General features: G+C 34.1%; 9 protein-coding genes across 9 annotated transcripts; 2 read left to right on the top strand and 7 right to left on the bottom strand.

The window, feature by feature from the left end:
- Window positions 1–9: 9 nt before the first annotated feature.
- NAEGRDRAFT_59388 (uncharacterized protein) lies at window positions 10–1946 on the bottom strand. Its single transcript, XM_002671726.1, has one exon. It carries the CDS (start codon window positions 1883–1885, stop codon window positions 38–40), a length of 1848 nt encoding a protein of 615 aa, XP_002671772.1. The 5' UTR covers window positions 1886–1946; the 3' UTR covers window positions 10–37.
- A 595-nt stretch (window positions 1947–2541) lies between these two features.
- NAEGRDRAFT_73279 (uncharacterized protein) lies at window positions 2542–3165 on the bottom strand (the record flags this gene model as incomplete). The annotated part of the gene is made up of 1 exon (XM_002671727.1): window positions 2542–3165. One exon carries the CDS (start codon window positions 3163–3165, stop codon window positions 2542–2544), a length of 624 nt encoding a protein of 207 aa, XP_002671773.1.
- A 1812-nt stretch (window positions 3166–4977) lies between these two features.
- On the bottom strand, window positions 4978–5292 carry NAEGRDRAFT_73280 (uncharacterized protein; the record flags this gene model as incomplete). Its single annotated transcript, XM_002671728.1, has 1 exon — window positions 4978–5292. One exon carries the CDS (start codon window positions 5290–5292, stop codon window positions 4978–4980), a length of 315 nt encoding a protein of 104 aa, XP_002671774.1.
- A 2365-nt stretch (window positions 5293–7657) lies between these two features.
- Window positions 7658–9235, bottom strand: NAEGRDRAFT_73281 (uncharacterized protein; the record flags this gene model as incomplete). The annotated part of the gene is made up of 1 exon (XM_002671729.1): window positions 7658–9235. One exon carries the CDS (start codon window positions 9233–9235, stop codon window positions 7658–7660), a length of 1578 nt encoding a protein of 525 aa, XP_002671775.1.
- A 524-nt stretch (window positions 9236–9759) lies between these two features.
- On the bottom strand, window positions 9760–10968 carry NAEGRDRAFT_73282 (uncharacterized protein; the record flags this gene model as incomplete). The annotated part of the gene is made up of 1 exon (XM_002671730.1): window positions 9760–10968. One exon carries the CDS (start codon window positions 10966–10968, stop codon window positions 9760–9762), a length of 1209 nt encoding a protein of 402 aa, XP_002671776.1.
- A 331-nt stretch (window positions 10969–11299) lies between these two features.
- On the bottom strand, window positions 11300–13156 carry NAEGRDRAFT_73283 (uncharacterized protein; the record flags this gene model as incomplete). The annotated part of the gene is made up of 1 exon (XM_002671731.1): window positions 11300–13156. One exon carries the CDS (start codon window positions 13154–13156, stop codon window positions 11300–11302), a length of 1857 nt encoding a protein of 618 aa, XP_002671777.1.
- A 293-nt stretch (window positions 13157–13449) lies between these two features.
- NAEGRDRAFT_81454 (uncharacterized protein) lies at window positions 13450–18337 on the top strand (the record flags this gene model as incomplete). Its single annotated transcript, XM_002671662.1, has 4 exons — window positions 13450–13572; window positions 13720–13972; window positions 14081–14840; window positions 15912–18337. The coding sequence occupies 4 exons, from the start codon at window positions 13450–13452 to the stop codon at window positions 18304–18306; spliced, it is 3531 nt and encodes a 1176-aa protein (XP_002671708.1). The 3' UTR covers window positions 18307–18337.
- A 29-nt stretch (window positions 18338–18366) lies between these two features.
- On the top strand, window positions 18367–21288 carry NAEGRDRAFT_59390 (TPR domain-containing protein; the record flags this gene model as incomplete). Its single annotated transcript, XM_002671663.1, has 2 exons — window positions 18367–20693; window positions 20769–21288. 2 exons carry the CDS (start codon window positions 18367–18369, stop codon window positions 21241–21243), a joined length of 2802 nt encoding a protein of 933 aa, XP_002671709.1. The 3' UTR covers window positions 21244–21288.
- Window positions 21289–21416: 128 nt separating this feature from the next.
- Window positions 21417–22706, bottom strand: NAEGRDRAFT_52747 (uncharacterized protein; the record flags this gene model as incomplete). The annotated part of the gene is made up of 1 exon (XM_002671732.1): window positions 21417–22706. The coding sequence occupies one exon, from the start codon at window positions 22704–22706 to the stop codon at window positions 21417–21419; it is 1290 nt and encodes a 429-aa protein (XP_002671778.1).
- Between the last annotated feature and the right edge of the window lie 247 nt (window positions 22707–22953).

A 22953-nucleotide genomic window follows, 5' to 3' on the forward strand; every position in this document is an offset into this window, starting at 1 on the left:
GAAATATTTGAAAAAGCGCCCAAATTAGAATTGTTTATCAGAGCTTGAACAGCTTGGAATTGAGAAAGGCAGTAGCTGACCTTCTTTTTTCATTGAACGATTGTGTTAGGGATTGACGAAGTGAGAGTCTACGATTGGCTCGTTGCCTATCAGAAGCAACATCAATATTAGCAACGGAGTCACCTCTTCCAAAGAGAGCTCCACTAGCTTCTGGTGTAACAATCGTTTGTTCTCCATTCTTATCCGTAAATATAATATTCGAAAGATTCACACTACTCCTCTTTTGATTCTTGATATAATCTGAAGATCCCTGTAGATCTGTCCCACAAATTACTGAAGTCAATGTCATTGAAGCTCTCTTATTATTCAGAAAACCAGAAGAGGAAGCTGACAATTTTGCAGATCCTCTCGGAATCACCACATCAATATTTTGTAAATGTTCAAAATTTTCATAAATTGCATTCAGTGACTTTCGTTTTCTATCTTGTTCTTCCTCCTCAATTTCATCCCAATATTTAGTTGGTGGTTCTTGATTCAAATCATTTTCCTCATTCTGTGGTGTTTGTGACTCAAATTTACGAATCTCCTCCCGCAATGAATCAATATCTCCTCCCTTAATATCACTCACACTAGTTCTGCTCTTTCGTTTCGAATTGTTGTTTTGATTTGGAGGAGGTGGTGGTGAATTATTCTCAGAATCTTGTGTTGGACTTTTTGGTGAAATAAACCATGGCAATGATCGTGTCGATCTGTGAGTGGCACCTGTCACTGTAGAAGCATCACTGTTGACTTCTGTAGATACTGGAATGGCTGTTGGGAGAGGTGAATTCTTAGGTGTGGAATGAGCTGATAAAGCACCACCAGATGGTGAGTTAACATTCGAAACTTGTTTCAATTTGAGTGGTGGAATGTTCCTAGATGATGAATTGTTAATATTTGGTGAATTATTTACAAGGGTATCGATCAATAATGGTGAAGAATCATTAGAATCAGGAGGATTCAATTCTTTAGAGCTCTGAACTGCCAAATTGTTTCGTCTAGTTTCCACAAAATCATCACTTATTAAATGTTTCAAATGTGAAATGGATGCATCGACAGAATCTGATAAACCAATAGACGAATCCTTGACATATCGAGGTGTAATTAAGGGCTGTGAAAAATCAATCTTTTCCTCTTCCAAATATTTAGGTATCGAAGGTTGAATATTCGAAACTGAACTTGCACTTCTTTTAGTTTCCTTTTCATTATTCGAATGATTAATAATCGAATTTTTCTTATTCTTATAATTGGTAATTGCTTGAAATGCAGAAGGTGATGCCTTTCTTTCTTTTTTCACATTATTCGAAAGTCCATCAACATCAATTGCTGGACTAGTCGCCGAAATGACATCCATTGTTATTCCACTAATATATTCATCAAATATTGAAGATCTAGGACCTGTCAGAGATGACGAATGACTGTTAATATCCAAAGATGAAGGTTTCTCGAAAATATTCGAATCAATATTCGAATGTTGTAAATGTTGAGGTGGAGTATTTAATAGAAACCAAAACTTTTCAGTTGCTGGAGAATCCATTTTAGGTGTTGGTGTTCCAATCTTTAAATTTGTGGGTAAACTCTTTCGTTTTGATGAAGAAGAAGAATTATTCGAATCTGTACGAAAGGTTTCTTTTTGTTGATTAAATTGAAGTTTATCCAGAGAGAGTGATGGTGTGGTTTCTGGGCTCTTATTTCCTTGTTGTTGTTCCGAAAGTTGTGTTTCGTTTCCGTTAGACGAATCTTCTTTCATTGAATGCCTTTTATTCGAACCATGTTTATTTCCACCTCCTCCAACATTTTCTCCAATAAAACTATTTGCTCTCCTATGAGAATGTTTATTTCCCATTATTTCTGTCACTTGACAGTTATTGATGTCAAAATGTTAACAAGAATCTTGCTTTCGAATATAAAAATTAAAAAACACAACGAGAGTGTTATTGTTAATTAGTTTGTTTGTATTTTTTTCTATTTGGTGCACATTTTCGTAAATTGACTTTTGGCATTTTGTTTGATGTCTTGACATGCTCGATTATTTTAGGATGTCAACCAAATTTACTTAGTAAAGTGCATGACAAGATGAAGCACTTTTGTAGCTCTCACCCGCTTCAGTTTTTGTGTATGGTATTTATTTGCTAAGAGAACTAAATGAGGTTTATTTTGGAGGATCAAAGTTTCTGATAGAAGAATCTAAAAGAAGGTTTTCTTGTATGATAGTGTGCTCATGTGTAGTATAGTGTAGTAAGAAATAAAGAGTTAGAAGGTTTCTAATAATGTTATAAGAAATTTACATTCTTGAGCATGTTAACAACATATAGATTGATTGCCTTGCTGTGTATTTGCTCCAATTGACCTATTCCTTCATCACTTACTTTATAACTCAAATCCAAACTGGTCAACTGATCTATTCCAGAAAAAATTATTTTCAATTTTGTTATTGTAAATATTGAGAAATTTCAAGTTTTTCAAGTTGCTGATTAACTGTTGCTTGTTGTAATAATATTTTTATAATTGAGAGATGGCTGATTCTTGAGGTTTTGATAAGGAAAATATGCTAATTTTGTCCCAAAGTGGAATTTCAGTGAAAATTTCTGATTGGTCAACTAGGATTGGTATTCCACTAGTGTTTGATTTGGTTTCACTATTCACATATTCTCTAAAGTCTTCCTTTCTAATAATCTGATCTGAATTCAACGCAGATTGAGAAATGTCATCTCGTTTCTGAATAATTTCGACACTTGTCACAGATTGTGAGCTAGCGCTGTTAAATTCAATCAATACAAAGTCCAAAGGACCAAATGAAAATGTTACAATAATGCAAAATAAGAGGAGGGATATTTTGTGGATGAATAAACAAATAGGATAAAGTGGAATATAGTAAGCGAAAGCAAATCCTCCAAAACTCATTGAAATTAAGTTGAGAAGAGCCATGTAGAGTTGACCAAATGTTAGTAGGAGCATTTTACGACATGATTTTCTTCTCTGATCGGTTACTGGAAACTTTTGATTGAGAATTAGCTTTCTAATTAGTAAAACAACAATTACCATATTTAGTATGGGAAAGAAGATGGTTGCCAAACAAATGATTGAAATGTAAAATCCGAAAATAACCCTTGAAATGTTGGACATGATGGTAAAACCTTCAGAATCTATCCATTTCCTTTCGGTGTCATAATATTTGAAAAGACTATAGGTTATTACTAATGGTATTACAATTACAATAATCAAGTTGACTATTACAATAAGTGTAATACTTGTTATTTTGATAAAATCTCTCAGCCTCTGATTACCCTTATTCATTCTCATCCACTCATGTGATTTGTTAAAATACAATCCATACAAAATTTTTGTAACAACACCAAGGCAATTGGTGCACATTACAATTGACAAGAAAAAAAGCGACTGTTCCAATGACGCGCTAATTACTATAAGAATTTCTCCAAAATCTACAAGAATTGAAGTACCAGTCACTATCCCCACTATCTGGAACACTTCTTCCAAAGCAAAAACCAATAAAACCATTGAATATAGCAATTTCTTATTGTAAACCATTTTTTTGTAATTCATAATGAAAATGACAAACATAAATACAGAGCAACTGGAAAATATGATGAATCCGATACCATTCAATGGTATTCCAATGCTTGATGTCACTATATCTTCCATAGGAATCGTTGAATTGCTGCTCAGAGTTGCAAAAACGTCATTTGCCATTTTTTTTTTGATATGACTTATCTCTGTAAATGCAGATACTCGTTCTGACCTGCCATGCAGACATTTGCTTTCTGGAATGGTGTTGTCATTTCTAATTTAATAAAAGAGATACATCACCATTAAAAGAGGTACCATATGTCCTCAAAACAGTGCACATCAAATGGTTGAGTGAAGATTCTCAATAAAGACTTGACAGCCAGAGGTTTTGAATTCTCAGTTGACCAAAACATTCAATCAAAGAGATATGAAACACGAAAAAATGTCCGATGATGATGATAAGGATGATGATAAGGAGAATCGGGAGGGATGTAGTTTGTGTGTTAGTAGCAAAAAGAGGAGCAATACAAACACAGAGTCACCACCACCCACTGAATCAATGGAAAGGTTTACTCAAAGGTGAAACTAACTCTTGGAAGGTGTTTTGTAAAGAATCTGATGAGAATAGTATGGATTTTTTAATTTGTTATCTTGACTTTTTAACTTTGTAACTCCTTAATAGCAGACATGGTCTAGTGTTATTGGAAGGTCAACAAGTTTCGACTATTTTCGATTCAGCTGAGGTCATACGGCTGATTTGTGATTTATTAGTGCAACTTGCAAAATTAAAGAACCAGCGAATCATTCACATCGATTTAAAGCCAAATAATATAGTGAAATATGGTGGCCATTATTTTATAACTGATTACGGATTGTCAATTTGTTATCATTCATTGGATGGAGAGGTTTGCAGGGATGAGACTAATGAAATTATCAAATCAACAGCAGGCTCTCTTTTTTATGAATCACCTGAGAAGGAGGAGGGTTTATATCTCCGAAAAGTGATATATTCTCATTGGGATGCACTATTGATGAGATAATCAACTATTCCAAAGATAATAATTCTACTAATGGAAATCAATTTAATAACAATGTAATAGAACTTATTTCGCATATGAAAGACCCATCGATTAAGACTAGATGGTCAATTGAACAATGTGTTACACTCCTGAAATCTCAATACAAAACAGAGCTAAAGACAAGTGTTGATCTTTTCTTGCAAAAGGAAAAGTATGTTAAACGATAACAATTGTTCGGACGATTCATTGTTCTATTAAGCACTATAGGTTTCAATAAACCAAAAAATATGACTCAATTACTACTATTTAGATGGTGGTTTCAACATGTCTATATCTTGGAATCGTCATTTGTAGGTAGTAAAGTAATTGTCCCTATATATGGAGAGATAGGTTACACTTTATTTGGGTCAATTGTTTCGTTTGTTTCGTCTTTTTCCACCACAATTTCTGAAACTACCTTAGTAGAAACATTTGCTTTCACATCCCTTTCCTCAATCTCAATCTTATTCATTGATTTCCTTTTTACAATATTTGCCAATTGATGTCCAAATTCAGAAACATTATCCAGTGGTCCAAAAGAAAAGTTTACAACAATACAAAAAATGAAAATTGATGATCTGTGAATTAAAATTGAAATTACACTGAGTGGCATGACAGCACTAGCAACTCCGGCAGTAATGACACCCACTGCATTCATCATAGACATTATAACTTGACCAAAGTTCAGAATTAGCAAGTTTCGGCAGACTTTCCTTTTTTGGTCGGTTATGACACTTTGATTTTGACCAAGTAGCTTTCTAATCAACAAGACGGTGATTGTAAAGTTGAGAATTGACAAATAAAAGAATGCTGCAGATATTACACTTCCAAGAGTTGGATGAAATATTTTTGTAAACTGTTGTATAGTAAGAACTTGACTCAAGCTCAGAATTTTCCTTCCCGGATCAATAAAAGTCAATAATGATGAGATAAACGCATAGGGCATGCTCAAAATCAACAGCAAATTGAAAAATGCAACAATTCCAATCGTTGAAATAAGCACCACTTTCTTACCAATCGAATGAAGTTTCGAATTTCTCATCCAAGTTTGATTTTCATTAAAATACACTGCATAAAGTACTTTCGTTATAACAGCCTGACAATCCAAACATAATGTCAAGCTCAATAAATATCCAGCAAACTCAAATCCAAGAAAAGTTCCGGTCAACCCAAGTGGACCAACAAGCAGAGCTGAAGTATACCCAATTAAACCACATAATTGATAAATCTGCTGATTTAAACAGGTAAATATCAAGAGTAGGTACATTAATCTCTTGTTTTTCACCATTTTCTTCCATTTATAGATTAGTAGAATCGTCATGGAAAGTAGAAGAAACAAGAAGAATAAAGCTCCGAGAGAATTGAGAGTAATGATGGAAATAAAGGTGCCAAGATAATCTGATTTGGCTGTAGGTGAGGCAGATGTTGTAGAGTTGGTCAATGTCGAGTTCATTCTTTTTTTTTGATGTCTTGAAATGTCAAACTGTCAAGAGATAATTTAGAGACGAATCTAAAAACAAATTGGGAGAGACATTGTCATTTTCAGTTTTTCATTAGTTTTCATTCAATTTTCGCGAAATAGATACATATTTGTAGAAATCTTAAACTTTATTTTCTGATTCCTTATTCGAAAGCTCTGCCTCCTTATCCTTAATATGAACATCAGTCTTAATAGAAAGAGATCTCCTCTTCACAACATTTGCCAACTGCTCACCCAATTCTGAAACATCATCCAATGGTCCAAAAGAAAAGTTTACAAAAATACAAAAAAGGAAAATCGAAATTCTATGAGAAGCCAATCCAATCACAAATAAAACAAGAGGAATTACAGTAGCCACTCCCATTATTATAATTCCAATGATATTGAGCAGTGCCATTAACACTTGTCCAATGCTTAAAATTATTAACTTTCTGCAACATTTCCTTTTTTGGTCAGTTATGATACTTTGACAAAGATAGAGTTTTCTGATTAGTGAAATTGAGAGAGAAAGATTAAGCACGCAAAAATATAGGAAGGAAAGTGAAATGAGAGCTCCCAAAACTGGATGGAAAATTCCAGTAAATTGGCGAAGTGAGCTACTTTGAGATGGAGTGAGAATATCAACTTTGACAATTATGGAAAATATAAAGGCGAAGGGGATGCTTAGTACTAATTGTAAATTAAAGATTGTTACTATGAAATACTTGTAAACTTTACAAAATTTCTAAATATGGAATTTTCTTTTGAATTTCTCATCCATGTTTGTGATTCATTAAAATATACTCCAAAAAGAACTTTAGTAATAATCGCCTGACAATTCAATAATAATGTCAAGCTCAATAAATATCCAGCAAACTCAAATCCAAGAAAAGTTCCATTCAACTGAGGCGGACCTTTCAAGAATGAAGTTAAATATCCAACCAATCCACAAGTTTGATAAACAAACTGATTCAAACATGTAATTATCAACGCTATCGACATGATTCTCTTATTTTTAACCATTCCTTTCCATTGAACTATCAAGAGAATGGTCATGAAAAGAACAAGAATGAAAAAGAGAAAACTTCCCACAGAATTCAAAGTAATGAGAGATATTACTTGGGCATTGTTAGTGGATGAAACTGTAGAGTTTTCTGTTGTGTTGGTAATGTTTGATATAATCGTCGAGTTGAATATCATCTTGTTTTTTTTTATATTTGAGTTTCGTATCTCTTTTGGATTCAATTGACCTATATACAAATATCTCTAATTGGTTGAATATCAACAACAAGCGTGATCTTTCTTTACATGCAATGATGGAGTTGTTCTGTAATTCTAAATATCTTGTTCGGTCAATTTGTCAACCTGTCATATTAAATTATCTCTTTAAATCATAAACAATTTAATCTTTTCAAATAGTTTTACATTCGGTATTAAAGTTTTCAATTCTTTCAATTCAACCTTACTTTCGGCCACAATCTCAATCGAAGCAAATGTTTTAATTGTCTTGGCCAATTCAATGCCCAACTCTGAAACATTATCCAGAGGTCAATTGGGTGTGATGCCAATAGATTTACTTGGCTCTTGAATTTCTCAAAGTTGTTAAGAAAATACCAAATGTCTGAAGAAATGATTCTAGTTTGACAGTCAGATTATCTCCATTAATAGCTTTCATATCCATGTTTGTCCATAGTGTATATTCATTCCCTTTCCATCTAGAATACTGTTCAAATGATCTCATACTTCGTGTCTTGTAAGTTTTCCAAATTTCCAATAGTCCTGAAGTTCCATCTGGAAGAAACAAACTATTTGTCAATCCAAGATCATGATAACCAATAAGAAAATCAGCTTGATGAACTCGTTTCACTTGCTCTACAAATGAAAACTTATTGAGATCAATTCGTTCTAAAGTAAAGGTATAACCATACTCTGGATGCTTTTTCAAATTGATTAAAACTTCATCTTCGTTTGTGATTTTTCCCGAGCTCACAAAAAGTCCTCTAATCATTTCATCTGATGATGAGAAAGAAGGTCTTCTCTTTTCTATTCCTAGAGTGCTTAGAATTCTATCTGAAAAGGCAGTTACGAGTCTAACTTTGGATTTGCATTGGCTTGGATCAAACTCTGAAAAATCTAACAAATTGGATTTGAGTTGAGTGGCCACTCCAGCATGTTGAAAGATGGCTCTTTCAAATCGAACTGTTTTTTCCTTGAAATAGGAAGCTTTTCTAGCAGGTCTCTTCAAGGAGAAGGTAGAATTCCACAAAAAGTCATATGGAGATTCGTAATGTTCATCCAACAATACAATTTGAACATTCTTACTATCCAATTTGAACATTTCAATCATTTGAAAAGTTGCAAAGAAATCTGACAAGGCATGAAACAAATTGGCGTGATCATCTTGTTCTCTAGTAACGAAAATAGTCACTCCATCAATGTATTCAACCTTATCCTTCTTTTCCTTAAAATTTTCTTCCTTAAATGTTTTGAAACTTGAGAAAATTTCCTTTCCAAAGTGTTTTGAAAATTGAGAAAGATCCAAATTCACTGGATTTCTCTTACACTTGCCAAGAAGAGCTCCTGCCAAGTATGTGTAATAGGTTTTCCTTTTACAATTATAACCAGGTCTGTACTTTAAACATGGCACTCGTTTCAATTTTGAAAAATCCATCACCAAATTACTTGATTCACAAACAGTGTGTGGAAATGTATCCGAATCAACATGTTTGTTATTGTTCTTGTAACATGTGAGAGTGGCTTGATTAGTTTCCATCTCCTTCTTCTTTTCCAAATCAATAAGACCAGAACTTGGAATGACATAATCGTCCTTTTCACACATTTCAATAGCTTGTTGCTTCCATGTTTGCAAAAGACCACATCCATACTCTCTTTCACACAATTCCTTCTGCTTTTCTTCTTCAGATAGGTTAACACTTGATGGTAGATTGTTCATTGAGATTGGTTTAGTACATATGAGTGGTGGAATCCTAGAAGGACGAAACTTTTCATCATCTGTTGAAACATCTTTCAAAGATGATGTTTCCTTAGAGTTTGTCGTTTCAATAGTTACTGAAAATTGCTCTCTCCTAGTTCCCTTCCCAACAGCAGTATTCACCAAACCAATAGTACGAGCATTCTCATGGATATTCATGGATGGAAGTTCTTCATGTTGTTCTTCTTGAAGAGTAGTAGTAGTAAGTAAATCCCCTCTACTCTACTCCATATATTATCCTCCGCACTAGAATCCACGAAAATATAATAAACACCAAGCATATAACAAGATAAACCTTAATCAATCGTTTGATCTTGACTAAATTAAACAAACTCTTATTCATGATTGCTGCTAATTACACTAATATAACAAGTTACTCCTTCTTAATGTACAATGTGTGAGATTTAGCAATGAAATGCTCGCTTAGATGTTGTTGATTTTTTTTTCATTGAGTAAAATAATCAACGCTCTCTCACGCTTAATTTGGCAACTGGTTGAATGACCCTAAAAGAATCTTTTTACCGACCCTTAGTTACTTGCTGAGAACATTGTTCGTGGAGCTGAGATTGGCGAGTATTAAGGCGCAACAACATTCATGTGGAAAGCTGATTGTGAGATTGCCAGTCAATGAGTTTTAAAGAGTGATGGTCCTGTTCTGGGTGTTGTTGATTGTTGTTGGGTTATTAATCATTGAGAGGAATATCAACAAAGATATCTTCATATTGTATATTATCGATTTTCGTCGTAGTAGTTTGATGATGATCAGTAGCAGTACTCATAGTGGTATTACTGTCATTACTTTTCTTACTGTCATTACAATTGGTTGGAGCACGCAACTGATCAGTTGCAATCGCCTCCTGAGGCCCAAAGGAGCTAGTAATGTTGAAGGGTGAGTAAATGGGCTGCTTGTTTGTTGCTGTATACTTGATCATCATCATGGAAGATATTTCGCTGGCTTTTCTAAATGCCTTTGAATCAATATTGAAAGAGTTTGAAGTTTTTTGATTGGTGAGTTGAATTTCACTGGTTTGACATGAGGATTGAGTATTATCCCCATGTGGCTTCTTCTTACCTTCCAATTTTAATTCATAATGAAAGTAATCCATAGGTCCAAAACTGAAACTCACACAAATGGCAAATAACAGAAACACAAATCTATGAATGACACCAGTCAATATGAACAAGTATGGATACCATATACCAATAGCTCCCAAAATAATTGAGATTGAATTAATAATTGCCATGTAGAATTGACCAAATGTTAAGAGTACCAACTTTTTACATGCATTTCTGCGAGGGATTGGGACTGGCCTGTTTTGGAGAAGGTATCTTGAGAGTAGAAGAACCAAAGTTAAATTTAACACTCCTGTAATGATGGCACATCCAGAGTTTACAAGACCAACAATGGCCACAGAAATAATTGACCAAATGCCAAGAATACTTCCAACTCGTGTATTTCCTCCATCCATATAATATACCATTGAACAGATCAGAGTGAATGGAACGAGAATAATGAATGCAATAGTCCAAATTAATGTCATTCCAATTGTGTAATATTTTGTAAATATTCTAAACTTTTCATTGAATGAATAGCTTTCTGCTCCCTTCCTCATCCATGAATGAGATTGATGAAAGTAAATTCCATACAATACTTTTGAAACCATTGCTTGAAAATAGGTACACATTACAACAGTTGACACGAGTCCACAATAATAAATAACGAAAAATAATTGACTCAAAAATTCCTGAATATGAGTCAGTGCTCCAACATCGTGAGCTATTCCAACTCCCTGTGAGAGAATTTGCAAGATGGCTGTAAATATTAAGGAAATGTAAAAGAATCTCTTGAAGGGAATCATTTCCTTCCATCGTTTGATGAGGAGAGTGGTCATTATAATGGTCAGTATCAGATAACTCAGTATTCCAATTCCATGAGTAGTAACAGAAATGTAGTATCGTTCTATTGCAGAAGTAAAAGTTGATGATGAAATATTGTATTGATGGAAAACTATTCCTGGATTCAATGAGCCATGCTGATGCTGGTCAACAATAGAAACAGTCATCTCACGATTATTATTCATAGATATTTGTCAATGAGGTATTTGTTTTGAATAGTATTATCTCTCCGCTCTCAATGATATGCAACAAATCTTACAAGACAGGCATTGATGTGTAGTAACTTAATCTTACAATAGAAATTCGAAAGGGTGACCTTACCTTTATTTAATCACTGAAAGAACCTTCTTCATCAGAAATGGTAGCTTCTTGATTTTCTTCATTTTGAGATGTTGGTGATTGAGCATCTGAGTTATCCTCACGAATGATATCGTTCCATGTATGTTCCTCCTCTTCTTCACTTGAAGAGTCAACACTGCTCAATTCCATTCCATCATCAACATAATCCTCATCATTACGATCATTCTCCTCTGTCATTTCCTCATCCGAATCCATTCCCATTTCTCGCATTAATATTCTTCTCTGAATGTCAGCCAAAAATTGATTAGCTGTTTCAATTCTATTTCTCAATGAAGTCAGTTTCTCAACGAGTCCTGACATTTTCTCTTCATCAGTGTAGGTCATTTCAGAATCATATAAATGATGGGCGAAACTTTCTGAATCATCGAAATATCTACTAATATCATCAAGTGATTTGGAAATATCATATCGAAAAGGTTCACTTCCAAAATTACATTTTGCTTTCATATTCTTCCAAAATCCAAGTCCAAAACGCATATCTTCTTTGAGAGTATGGAGAATAACTGGAGAGGTTAAAAAGGTGCCATTCAATGTAAAGAATACAGCCTTGTGATGTGAAGAAAATCCACATCCCAACACATCTCCAACAATAATTTCCTTTCCATCAGTGTTAACTTTGAATTTCGAGCTTCCTTCCTCAAGGAAAAATCCTGCATCATCAGTGTGAAAACCTGTTGATAAATCATCCCACCCAACTTGTCTATTTCCCAAATATCTGTTATGCATAATACCAATAGAGTTTCTACCATCCTTTACCTTCTTCTTGGTGGCCATCATCTTCTTCCAGAATGAATTTCCAGAACTAGATGAAGTACTAGACAAGGGAGTAATCGGAGTTACTGGTTCAGGTTTCTCCAAGACAAAAGTTTCAACTTCGAAATAATAGATAGGAACTAAATACTCGAGAAGATAATTTGATGAAAGTTGTTTTTCTATTGTTGTTGTTGTTGAAGAGGATGATGATACCAATGTTGATATTGATGTTGTTAGTGGAGCAACTTGTATTGGTTCTACCAATGTTGTTGTTGATGAAGAAGCTTGAGGTTGAGCATCCACTTCAGTTGAAGAAATCTTCTTCTTTGGTGGCTTGTAAGGTAGATTAGGAATACGTTTGTCTGTTCTCAAGTTAATATCATAGGAAAAGGCACGAAACGTATCAGAATTTCCCTTACTATAGATTAACAAGTTTGTATCTTTGGAATCCCTAGATATGAGATCTCTCAAATGAAATTCTCTATCGGTATCCTCGGAAGGAGTGATAAATGTTGTTGGGAAGTAATCGGGAATTATGTACAATAATCTTTTCAAAATATATACATCATCAGATAATAGCAATGACAATGATGAATCATCAGTAGGGAATGGTGATGACTTTTCATGAGGTCCATCATCCTCTTCTTCTTCACTGCTCATTATTTGGCTCTGTTTTTCACTCTTCAATTTACACAAATATTTACAATTATTTACATAGGATGACAGAACGGAAGAATGTAATTTGCTTTCCTTCAGGACAATATCATACCAAATTGATGTCTTGTTGCTCATGTTTTTCCATTTGTTACAAACAAGCGGAATGGTCATGATTGCTTCTCTATATTCTACAAAGGGTAAAACGCAATGCTCAATTACATCATCCGTAATTAATCCAAAACTTCCATCATATTTGATGAGAGAAGATTCATCATTGTTATTATTATTATTATCATTTTGTTGTTGGAGAGTGGTTAATGATGCTACTCCGGTCGTGATGTTGTTAATTTGTTGGTCATCATGAAATGATGAAAGCTTAACGGACGGTTTGTCCCATTGTAGCTCATCTTCCATTTTTTTACTTTTTGATTTTTTATTAAAAATTAATTTTATTTTCAATTTAATTTGAGATTTCGTTTTTTGTTTTGTGATCATCCTAAACTTTGCTAATTATTGAACAATTTCAATAACAAATCCTTTCAAAAAATAGTGAATTATCATAATAGACTTAGCATTGTATACATTAGTAACTTTAGAAAACTGGTCTTTTCATCAAAATTTACGAAAATCTCTTAAATTGTCCATCAATCCAAAAAATCTCTATTTCCCATCAACAGTCAGCAAAAAATTAAATCCATCAAAAAAAAATGCTTGGAAAGCTAACGAAGAAGGTAACGCCGGTGAAGTTTGCCTTCAATTTCTCTATCGACTACTTGTTCGTTGAGACTATGGGTAACAATACAGTGATTCTTGATGATAATTTGTATTCGGTAGGTTTCGAATATAACAGTTTCTAATTGCTTGACTTGTCCGAATCGAAATTCCTTGTTAACAACTGTTGTTATTATTGGATTCATATCTCTTTCCATCATCATCATCACCCATTAAAATATGATTGACATATGACTTTCGAATAGATTCAATGGAAAAGAGGTAGAAAACGAAAGGGTGAAACAGAATTTGTTCATCCACCACCAGGTTCCAAACACACAACCAAAATTAAAGTCATTTACAATCGTGCCTTTAGATTTGGTGGAACACTTTACAAAAATGAAAAGAAGAATGAATGGCAAAAGAAAGATTTAGTAATTAGTATTGAAGAAGTTGTTGCTGGAAAGGATATTGAACTTGCCAAACAGTATAATCAATATTTGCAACAATTGCAACATGGTATGTTCTCAGATTCATTGTTAAGATTGTTAATATTTTAATGTTCCTTTCAATATTTAAATGTTTACAAAAAAAAATTAATGAAAAATTTGTTAATGTGGAAAATAGAAAAGGAAAAGGGTTCTAAAAAGAAGGAAGAACCAAAAAAGCCAAATTTTGAAGTGAAAACACTTGCGAAGCATTCGTTGGATTTGACTGAATTTGTAAACGAAACTCAAGAAACCACAACCACTCGAGAATTACTTCTCACTCCAGAAAATAAGAAATTCAATTCAGGACTCAAAATTCTTGTCAAACTCGTGATGAATTGTAAATGTTTGAAAGATGTTCAGGATGATGAAGATTTTGAAAATGTCAGTACATTTTCTGGAACTTATCGTGAAGGAGAATTGGACGATGATGAGAAATCTGAAGATGAGGATGATTTGGCAGAAGCTGAAAAGACATTTGAAAGTACCATGATTAAGAATAGTAGTTTATATTACAATAGTGTTTATGGAAATAATTCAAATTCAACCACCGCTAGTAGCACAACTCAAGCACCACCAACAAGTGGTGCTACCACCTCAACTGTTCAGAATGTAGTCTCCCAGAGTAGTACTATCAGTAGCAGTAGCAATTCTTCAGCAAGTCAACATGAGACTCCAAGTAGAGAAATGCAAGAAAAGTTGCACTTCCTCCAAATTGAAAATGAACAATTGAAACAAAATCTGGAAACTTCACAAGAGGCTGCTCAACAAGCAGAATCAAAATTATTTGAAATTCAACTCAAAATGCAAATGGTTCAATCAAAGGCCGATAAGGAAATCAAAGCAGTTGAAGATAAGATTAAAGAGATTGAAAAGGAAAATGAAGACCATGAAAAGCAGTTGAATTTCAAACACCAAGATCAAGTCAAACGTTTGGAAAGTGACATTGAAAAGATCAAGAGTGATTTGAGTAAGAAGAATTTGGATCTCCAAAATGATAAGGAAAAAACTGAAAAGAATTTGAAAAATGAAATTGAAAGATTGAATCTTGAACTCAAACAATCTAATGAGAGATTCTCTTCAAACTTGAACTCTTCTCAATCCTCTCATCAACAAGAAATTCAACGTTTGCAAGGAGAAATTTCCGAATTGAACAAAAAGAAGGACTCTGAAGTGAAAGAACTCCAAAAGCAACTCTCAGAAGTTACTGCTCTCAAAAAGTCAATTGAAAACAAAAAGTTGGAATTGGAAAATTCTCTCAGTGACATGACTAAAAAGTTCCTCCAAGTTGAGAAGGAAAATAAGGAAAAGCAACAAGAGCTTTTCAATGCTTCTCAACAATTACAAAAGGAAATTAAGGAAAGAGAGACAATTACTGACAAACTTCAAAATGAAAACAAGCTTCTCAATATTGAAATTCAAGAACTCAAGGTGAAACAATCCGAAAATGAAAAGAAGGGAAGTTTGGCCACTTCTGAAAATTCTAAACTTGTCGAAACTTTAAAGAATGAAAGAGAAACTCTCAATAATCAACTCACTAAACTTGAGCAAACTCACAAGCAATTAGAAATGGACAAGTCAAATCTCTCCTTCCAAATCACAACTCTTGAACAAGCATCTCAAGATAAGGAAAAGCAAATTTCCCAACTCAAGCAAGATTTGGAAAAGATCAAACAAGAATCTTCACAACAAATTCAAACAGCTAACACCAAGATTGATCATTTGGAAATCGATCTTAATAACCTAAAGGAAAAGGAATCTAAGTTAGAAAAGTCTGTATCCGAACAGACTTTACAAATCAACCAACTCAAACAAATTGTCACTGAGAAGGAACAATCGCTCCAAGAAAAGGATCAAGAAATTAGAAAGAATGAAAGTCAAATTTCCAATTTGAATCAAGAAATTGATGATCTCAATTCCAAGATTAAATCTCTTGAGGAGAAACTTTCTGAAACTGAAAATTCTCTCAGAAAGGAATCTGAAAAGCTCAAATCGACTTCATCAGAATTGACAGCAAGTTTGATTTCTATCAAGAATCTTGAATCTGAAGTTGAGGAAAAGGAAGACAAGATTACTGAACTTGAAAACCAAATCAGACAATTAGAATCCAGTTCATCCAATGTTGGAAAGGAAAGTGCTGAAAAGATTAATGAAAGAAATGAGAGAATTCTCGACTTGCAAAATGAGCTTTCAAAGCTCAAGTCACAAAAGAAAAAGTCTGACAAAAAGATTGAAGAACTTGAAGAGCAAAGCAAATCCTTGCAAGATGAAAATGTTGAATTAACTGATCTTATTGAAAAATGTTCCAAGCGTATGGATGATAAGGAAAAACAAGTCAAGAAATTGGAAGAATCTCACAAGAAGGCAATCGAAAGTGTCGAACAAAAATGTGCTCAAGAGAAGGTCCTCGTAGAACGTGAGGTTGAAAAGGTCAAGATTGATCTATTGGCAGTTCAATATGCTACTCTAGAGCAATTCATTTTGGATAGAACTGTTTTGAATAGTGTCACCAATGACTTCCTTCCTTTGGAAAATCTTTCCAAGATTTACTTTAAGAACATCATGGTAAAGGACTTTTTATCTGATACCTATCCAACACCAGCCAAGATTCTCCTCAAGTGCATTCTTCAATGGAATCCAGACGAAGTCAAGAGTGCCACCGTCGATTCAAAGATTATTCTCGGCACTACTTTCTGCACCAATCTCAATATTGCTCTGAAATATCTCGTTGAAAAATTCAAGACCACTAGACACAAGGTCAATATCTATGCAGCTGGTGCAAGCGAATCTGGAGAAATTGAAAACTCTACCAGTCTCATTCTCTTCTGGATTCATACCTTGTACAGATTATTGCACGATTTGGAGCTCAAGAAGAAGGATCTCAAATTACCAACTACATTCTCTGAAGTTATTGCCAAGAGCTTTAAATTGGATGCAGCTCTCTTGTGTGGCGATGAAACTCAAGTTCCTAAATTTGCCACTCCTCCATACTTTGTCAAGTATAATGAAATGGAGAAAGTGGATGAGACTTTTACTGTCAAGAGTCTTCAACAATTGGTTGGTAGCATTTCAGAAATTATGGCACAAATGTACACTGAACTATTTAGACACATTGCTGTGAGATTGAGACCTTTCCTCATCAAGGCCATTTTCAATACCAAATTGACCAGTTCTAAATCAACTGATGGTGGTTTGGAAACAAGACAACTTCATGCCTTCTTAAACAGGGTATTCGATTTATTCAAACAATTACGTATCGAACCAAGAATTACTCAACACTTTTTCGAAAACTTGGCCAAACTCTCTGATGCTCTAATTTTCAATCATTTCATTTATAAGGAACAAATTGGAGCTGCCATTGCATTACCTGTCAAGATGGGTCTCGTATTTACTGAAAATTGGTTCAATTCAAAGAATATTACAGAAACAACCGATCAAGGCACACAATCAATTGCCCTTCATTTGTCTAGAGAGGTCAGTGATGTGTGTATCCTTGCCCAGAGACAAGTTCTCACTGATGAATCTATGAAAAATATGGTTTGCCCACATCTGAATAAGGCACAATTGACTCACATTTTTGCAAACATTCATGATGAGGAATTCAAAACATCACCACCAACCAATGAAGGAAATGTCAGCTCTAGAGTTACTTCACCAAAATCCAATTACACTGCCAGTGATTCTAATCTCTTCCATCAGGATTCTACTTCCTCTGTTGGTCAATTATTGACACCTAAACGTCCAACTCTTCAATCATCTCTTTCTTCATCAAATGTCAGCACTCCTCCACAAGGATCTCTCTCTGCCAGAAGAAAATCAGTTCGTGGCTCAATTCCTAATCTTGCCGATCTTGAAGGTAAATCCAATGATCAAATTACAGCCAATCCAGAAATTCAACTCTTCCAATACACAGACAGAGAAAGCTACGGAACTGATCCAACTCTATTCTATGGCTCATTGACTCCACTTGCAGGAATGCTTTCTAGATCTTCATCTCTATCTAAAGGATTGGACAAGGATTCACCACGTGTTAAATTGAATAAGGACATTGAAAGTACTCAAATTCAAAAGGAAAATAACTTTTCAATTGTGGATGGAAAATTCCTATTCTATTTTTCAAGTTTACCAAATGTTGAAGGATCCAAATTGATTATTGAAGAGTGGCTCTTCTCAGTTATTTCAAATTATGGAGGAAAACGTGAGAATGGCGTTGAAGGTATTGTAAAGGTTACAAAGGAAAGAATCTTTAGTTCAGTTCTTAATGTTTTTGCAAATTCACCTGAACAACCTCCTCAATCCAGTCGTAAATCAAAGAAACCAACCTTCTCAATGGAAGACGAACTTGCCTTCCTATTCGATATTTAAATATTTAAATAAAAATTGTAAAAATTTTTGTAAAATATTTAAAAAAAATTGCAGAAAAAAATGTTTCGACTCGTAAATGAAGAAACCAACAATGAAAGCAGCGCCGAAACTCCCACCACTCCCATCGTTCCCATTGTTCGGGATGGTCTAGAAGTTGATCAAATCCTACAACTGCCCGATGATGACGAAAATTCAAGTCTCGATTTAAAATTATTTTGTAAATTATTTGCATTAGATTATGGACAACAGAATTTACTAGAACATGCAGAAAGCAATGAGAAACAAATTAGAAAAATTGAGGAATTTATATTTGAGTTTACGCGTGTTGAATCGGAGGAGGATGGATCGTCGTCGTCATCATCTTCTGAAGAAGAAGAGGATGAAGATTCTGATAATGAAAGGAATGATGATGATCGTGATCATTCGGAAGAGAGAAGAGATCATTCTGATGATGAAGATGTCATCACAGAGGAACAAATATCAAACGTAATGCAAGAAATTAAGAATGATATTAAAAAAGAGCAAGATAATCGTACTTTAAATCATCATCATCATCATCAGGCATCAGCATCATCATCACAAGAGCCTAGCAGTAGTAATAGTACTAATAGTAATGAAGTAAATATTCAAATGATTGATCGAGAAGATTCCGAAAAGGATCATAATGATGATGATGACGATGACAATGACGAATGTTCAATTTACAAGACAGAACCAACAAGTACCAAGCTTAACATTCTCACACTTTCTTCCTTAAATTATTCACCCTATGAACATCCAGATAGATTCGAGGTTAGAAATATCATGTATTTTAGTAATGTAACAAAATGTAAATTATTCAAGGAGAAGCAATTTATTGGGATTTCGGAAATTATTGATACCTTCTACAAACAGAAGAAGGTTCAATTGCCAAACTTTATAATTTTCCAAATTCTATTTGCAATTGTGGAAAAGTTGTATGAAATGAATGAAGCAGGTTTACTTAAGAGAATTCCAAATATTGAACAAGATGAACACTTGTTTTATTTGAATAGAAATAGACACGTCGAGAAATACCATGTCATTGAAAGATTATTTTTGGATAATGTTGAAATTTCACCAAAATTTAAGACTGTATTCCACTTTCAAGATCAAGTTGGATATTCTCAATTTGTTGATGTAAATATTAATGATAATTTTGAAAAGACAATCAAAAATTTAGACATGTACGAGAGTGATATCATATTTTGTTTGGGAATATTCATTTTGGAAATAATGTTCTCCACAACAAGTGCACATAGAATGATTTTCAAAATATTATCACAACCATATAATGAACCACTCGTCTGTGAAATGATGTTACAGGAGAATCGTAACAATTGGTGCATGATTAGAATTATCCTGTCCATGTTGAGAATTAACGAGCCATACAGACTTGTACCGAAACCATTTTATGAAAATCCAACAATTGAGGATGTCAACTTTGTGCCCAGAATTACGTTGGAGAATTTAATTGGTATTGAATTGCCACACGTTTGTACAATTTTAGCAGAAGATAGAAAAATTTTCGAATACTTTCTTGCCCCAGTGCTTTCCAAGCTCACAATTCCATATCCTTCCCACATGCTCAATAATCCACTTCATCCCTCCTCATACAAGTACATAGCCACATTGGAAAATGGAAATGTAATTGACCTATACTTTAGCTTCCTAGCTGGTATCGTACTCTATGGTTCTAAAAGTATGCAAGCAGCAGACATGTATTTGAGACAGTCAGTACTACATCCACCTGTTGAGCATGATAAATATGTCCGTATGATAACAGATCTCTACGATATGTTGGACAATAAGGAGAATGCTGGCAAGTTGATATCAGAAATTGAAAATATTTGTGAAATGAATTTGAAGTCCATGCACGCTGATATTACTGCTCGCTTTGCAAAGGCAAAAACATCAATTCCATTCTTTTCCTTTGTATCCTATTCATTCCTTGGAAAGGCACTTGCAGAAATGAAAAAGTATCCACTCTCGCTTTACTATACCGAGTATTCAATGGTCTGCTCCAAGTTACAACAATCAGCCTCATTGCCACTCTTTAATTCGTCTGCAATTTTCACAAAGGCATACATTGTTCACAAATATGATGTTTTTGATGTTTCAAACAAATTATATGAGCAAGTTATTTCAAATTTCAAAGGTCACTCTATGGCTCACAATAATAGAGGAATCTGCTTGAAACGACTCAAAATGAATGAAGAGGCAATCAAGGCCTATGAAATGAGTTTGAGAATTGATCCTTCCAATCACTTGGCTTATAACAATAGAGCCATGTACTTTTATTCGGATGAGGAACATGAAAATTCAATGCTCTATTACAAGATGGCCATTCGTTTGAAACCAACCTATCAGTGAGTATTTATTGATTAGTTTTGATATGAATATTTAATTATAATAATTTATTAATTATACAATGTATTAAATAGATTGCCAATTACCAATCTTGGACTCACTCTAACTCAATTGACCAAATATGCAGATGCCATAGAGCTGCTAACTATAGTATTGGAATGGTCTCCTGCCAATGTGAATGCTCTCATTACAAGAGGATTCTGTTATATGAGGAGAACTGATTTTGAGGAAGCCCTCGCTGACTATAACAAACTTGTTAACGAGCTTGAATCAGAAGAACGAAGCACCCTCTTCAATATGGCACTCTGCTACTATCATACCAGCAGATTAAGAGAGGCCATCTATTATGCAAGTAAGATTATCTCTAAAAATCCAAACGATGACAGAGCAAGATATTACAGAGCTCTCTTTTACGAAAAATATGAGAAATTTGAGGAATCCTTTGAAGATGTCAATATTTTCCTTCAACTCTCTCCAGCCAATACTGCTGGAACCATCTTGAGAGATAGACTTTTGGTAATTATCAAGAAAATCACTCGTGTTTGTTAACAAGATTCAACATTTTGATTTCCAATAAAAAACCCAAAGTCACACAACTTGCAAAGATCATTAAGGGATGGTGTTGTATTTTTACCTTCCCTTGGAAATGCAGATTCATATTTTGAAGGGTCAATTATTAGTTTGATGTTTATTCAATGATTATACCATGGTCTTCACAATATTCAACCAGTGAAGGAATAGCAGAAATTGGAATAATCTGTTTCTGGTAGAACAATAAAGTTGAAGAATTCAATAAATGGCTTTGAATGGACCGAAAGACTTTTGGAATACGAAATTGGATTATGGAAATTCTCAGAATCATTGAGGCACTTTTCACAAATTCGCAAGTTTCCAATCTCTGAGGAATAAATACCCACCACTGATCCATCTTCTTTCATTGATTGGTAATACTCTCTTAGACAATCACTGCATCTTACAAACCCTCCACCCTCATGAATTCCATGAAATTCAACCAAAATAAAATTGTTAACATGGTGAACTTTACAAGATTTAGAAATCATTACACCCCCAGAGCTACCAAAAGTAAGACATTCAGAACTGGCTAAACACTCTTGAGTGGAGTGGTCGTATTGGAATTCTTCGTTTTTCTCCCATATATCATTATTGGAAACTTGGAAAGGATGAAGAATTTTGCCAACACTGGCACACAAACTTCCATTACCATTAAAGATGTTGTTCTTTAAGAACGAATCTGTTGGAGCCCACTCTGCATAATTATGATAATCTATTAAAGGGGAAACAGAGTTTTCATTTCCAGGATACGAAAGTGTGATTATTTCATCTCCAGGTTGCAAAATGGTTGAAGAGGGAATAAAGAAAACATTGTTTGGTTGGCCAGAGTACTTGTTAGCTGCAAAATCAAAATACGAAAAATCCCCAATCTTTCCAGTAATTGGATCTCTACCAATCCATTCTTTTGTTTGTTTAAACTTTGTTGGAAAGGGTGCATCCTTATATACTTGACCAGAAAAGAAAAGTTGTTTCTGCTCTGGAAGATCTTTCAATCTAGCCAAGGCGTCTTCATAATTGCTAATGTTCCATGCATTGCTGTAGGCAAAACAAAGGTTAGATCCAGTAGCACTTTGCAATTTGTTATTCACATGACAATTAGTTATCACCACATTCGGGAGCACATAAAAACCAGAAGCAGCATATACTAATCTCCCTGTTTGCTTCTCAACTGAACATAATCTAACAACAGCCTTTGAGCCTTCCTTTGCACTCTCTAGGGACTTTAAAACATCCAAATATTCGATTAGATATTTGCAATTTGGTGCTGTCCAGTTTAGTTGTTGATTAAACCAAAAAACATTGAAACATGTATTGGGAGGAAAATGAGCCTTATTGTCTTGACTTGGTGGAACTTTTTCAAAATTCTCTTCCGAAACAATTTCATTCCCCGAAGGAATGTAGCAAGTAATTACTTCTAAACGCTCCTTGAAGAATCTCATTGTAGCAATAAGTTTGTTTTTTTTCAAGTTTTTAATAAGGTTTGTAATAAGGTGAATAACTGCGCAAGCATTTTATTAAATTCGCGCTCAAAATCTACAGTAAAATACAACAAAATTTCAAGTTAAAAAAAATAACTCAAAATCTGTGTGGTATTGTTTTTGCTGCTCGGTTCGAACATTATAACATGTGCTTATCAGATTCTTCATCAACATCCTCTCTGATACACATTCGAATATTACAAACATA

This window comes from Naegleria gruberi, assembly GCF_000004985.1.
Source record: "Naegleria gruberi genomic scaffold NAEGRscaffold_59, whole genome shotgun sequence".
Lineage (NCBI taxonomy): Eukaryota > Heterolobosea > Eutetramitea > Acrasida > Naegleriidae > Naegleria > Naegleria gruberi.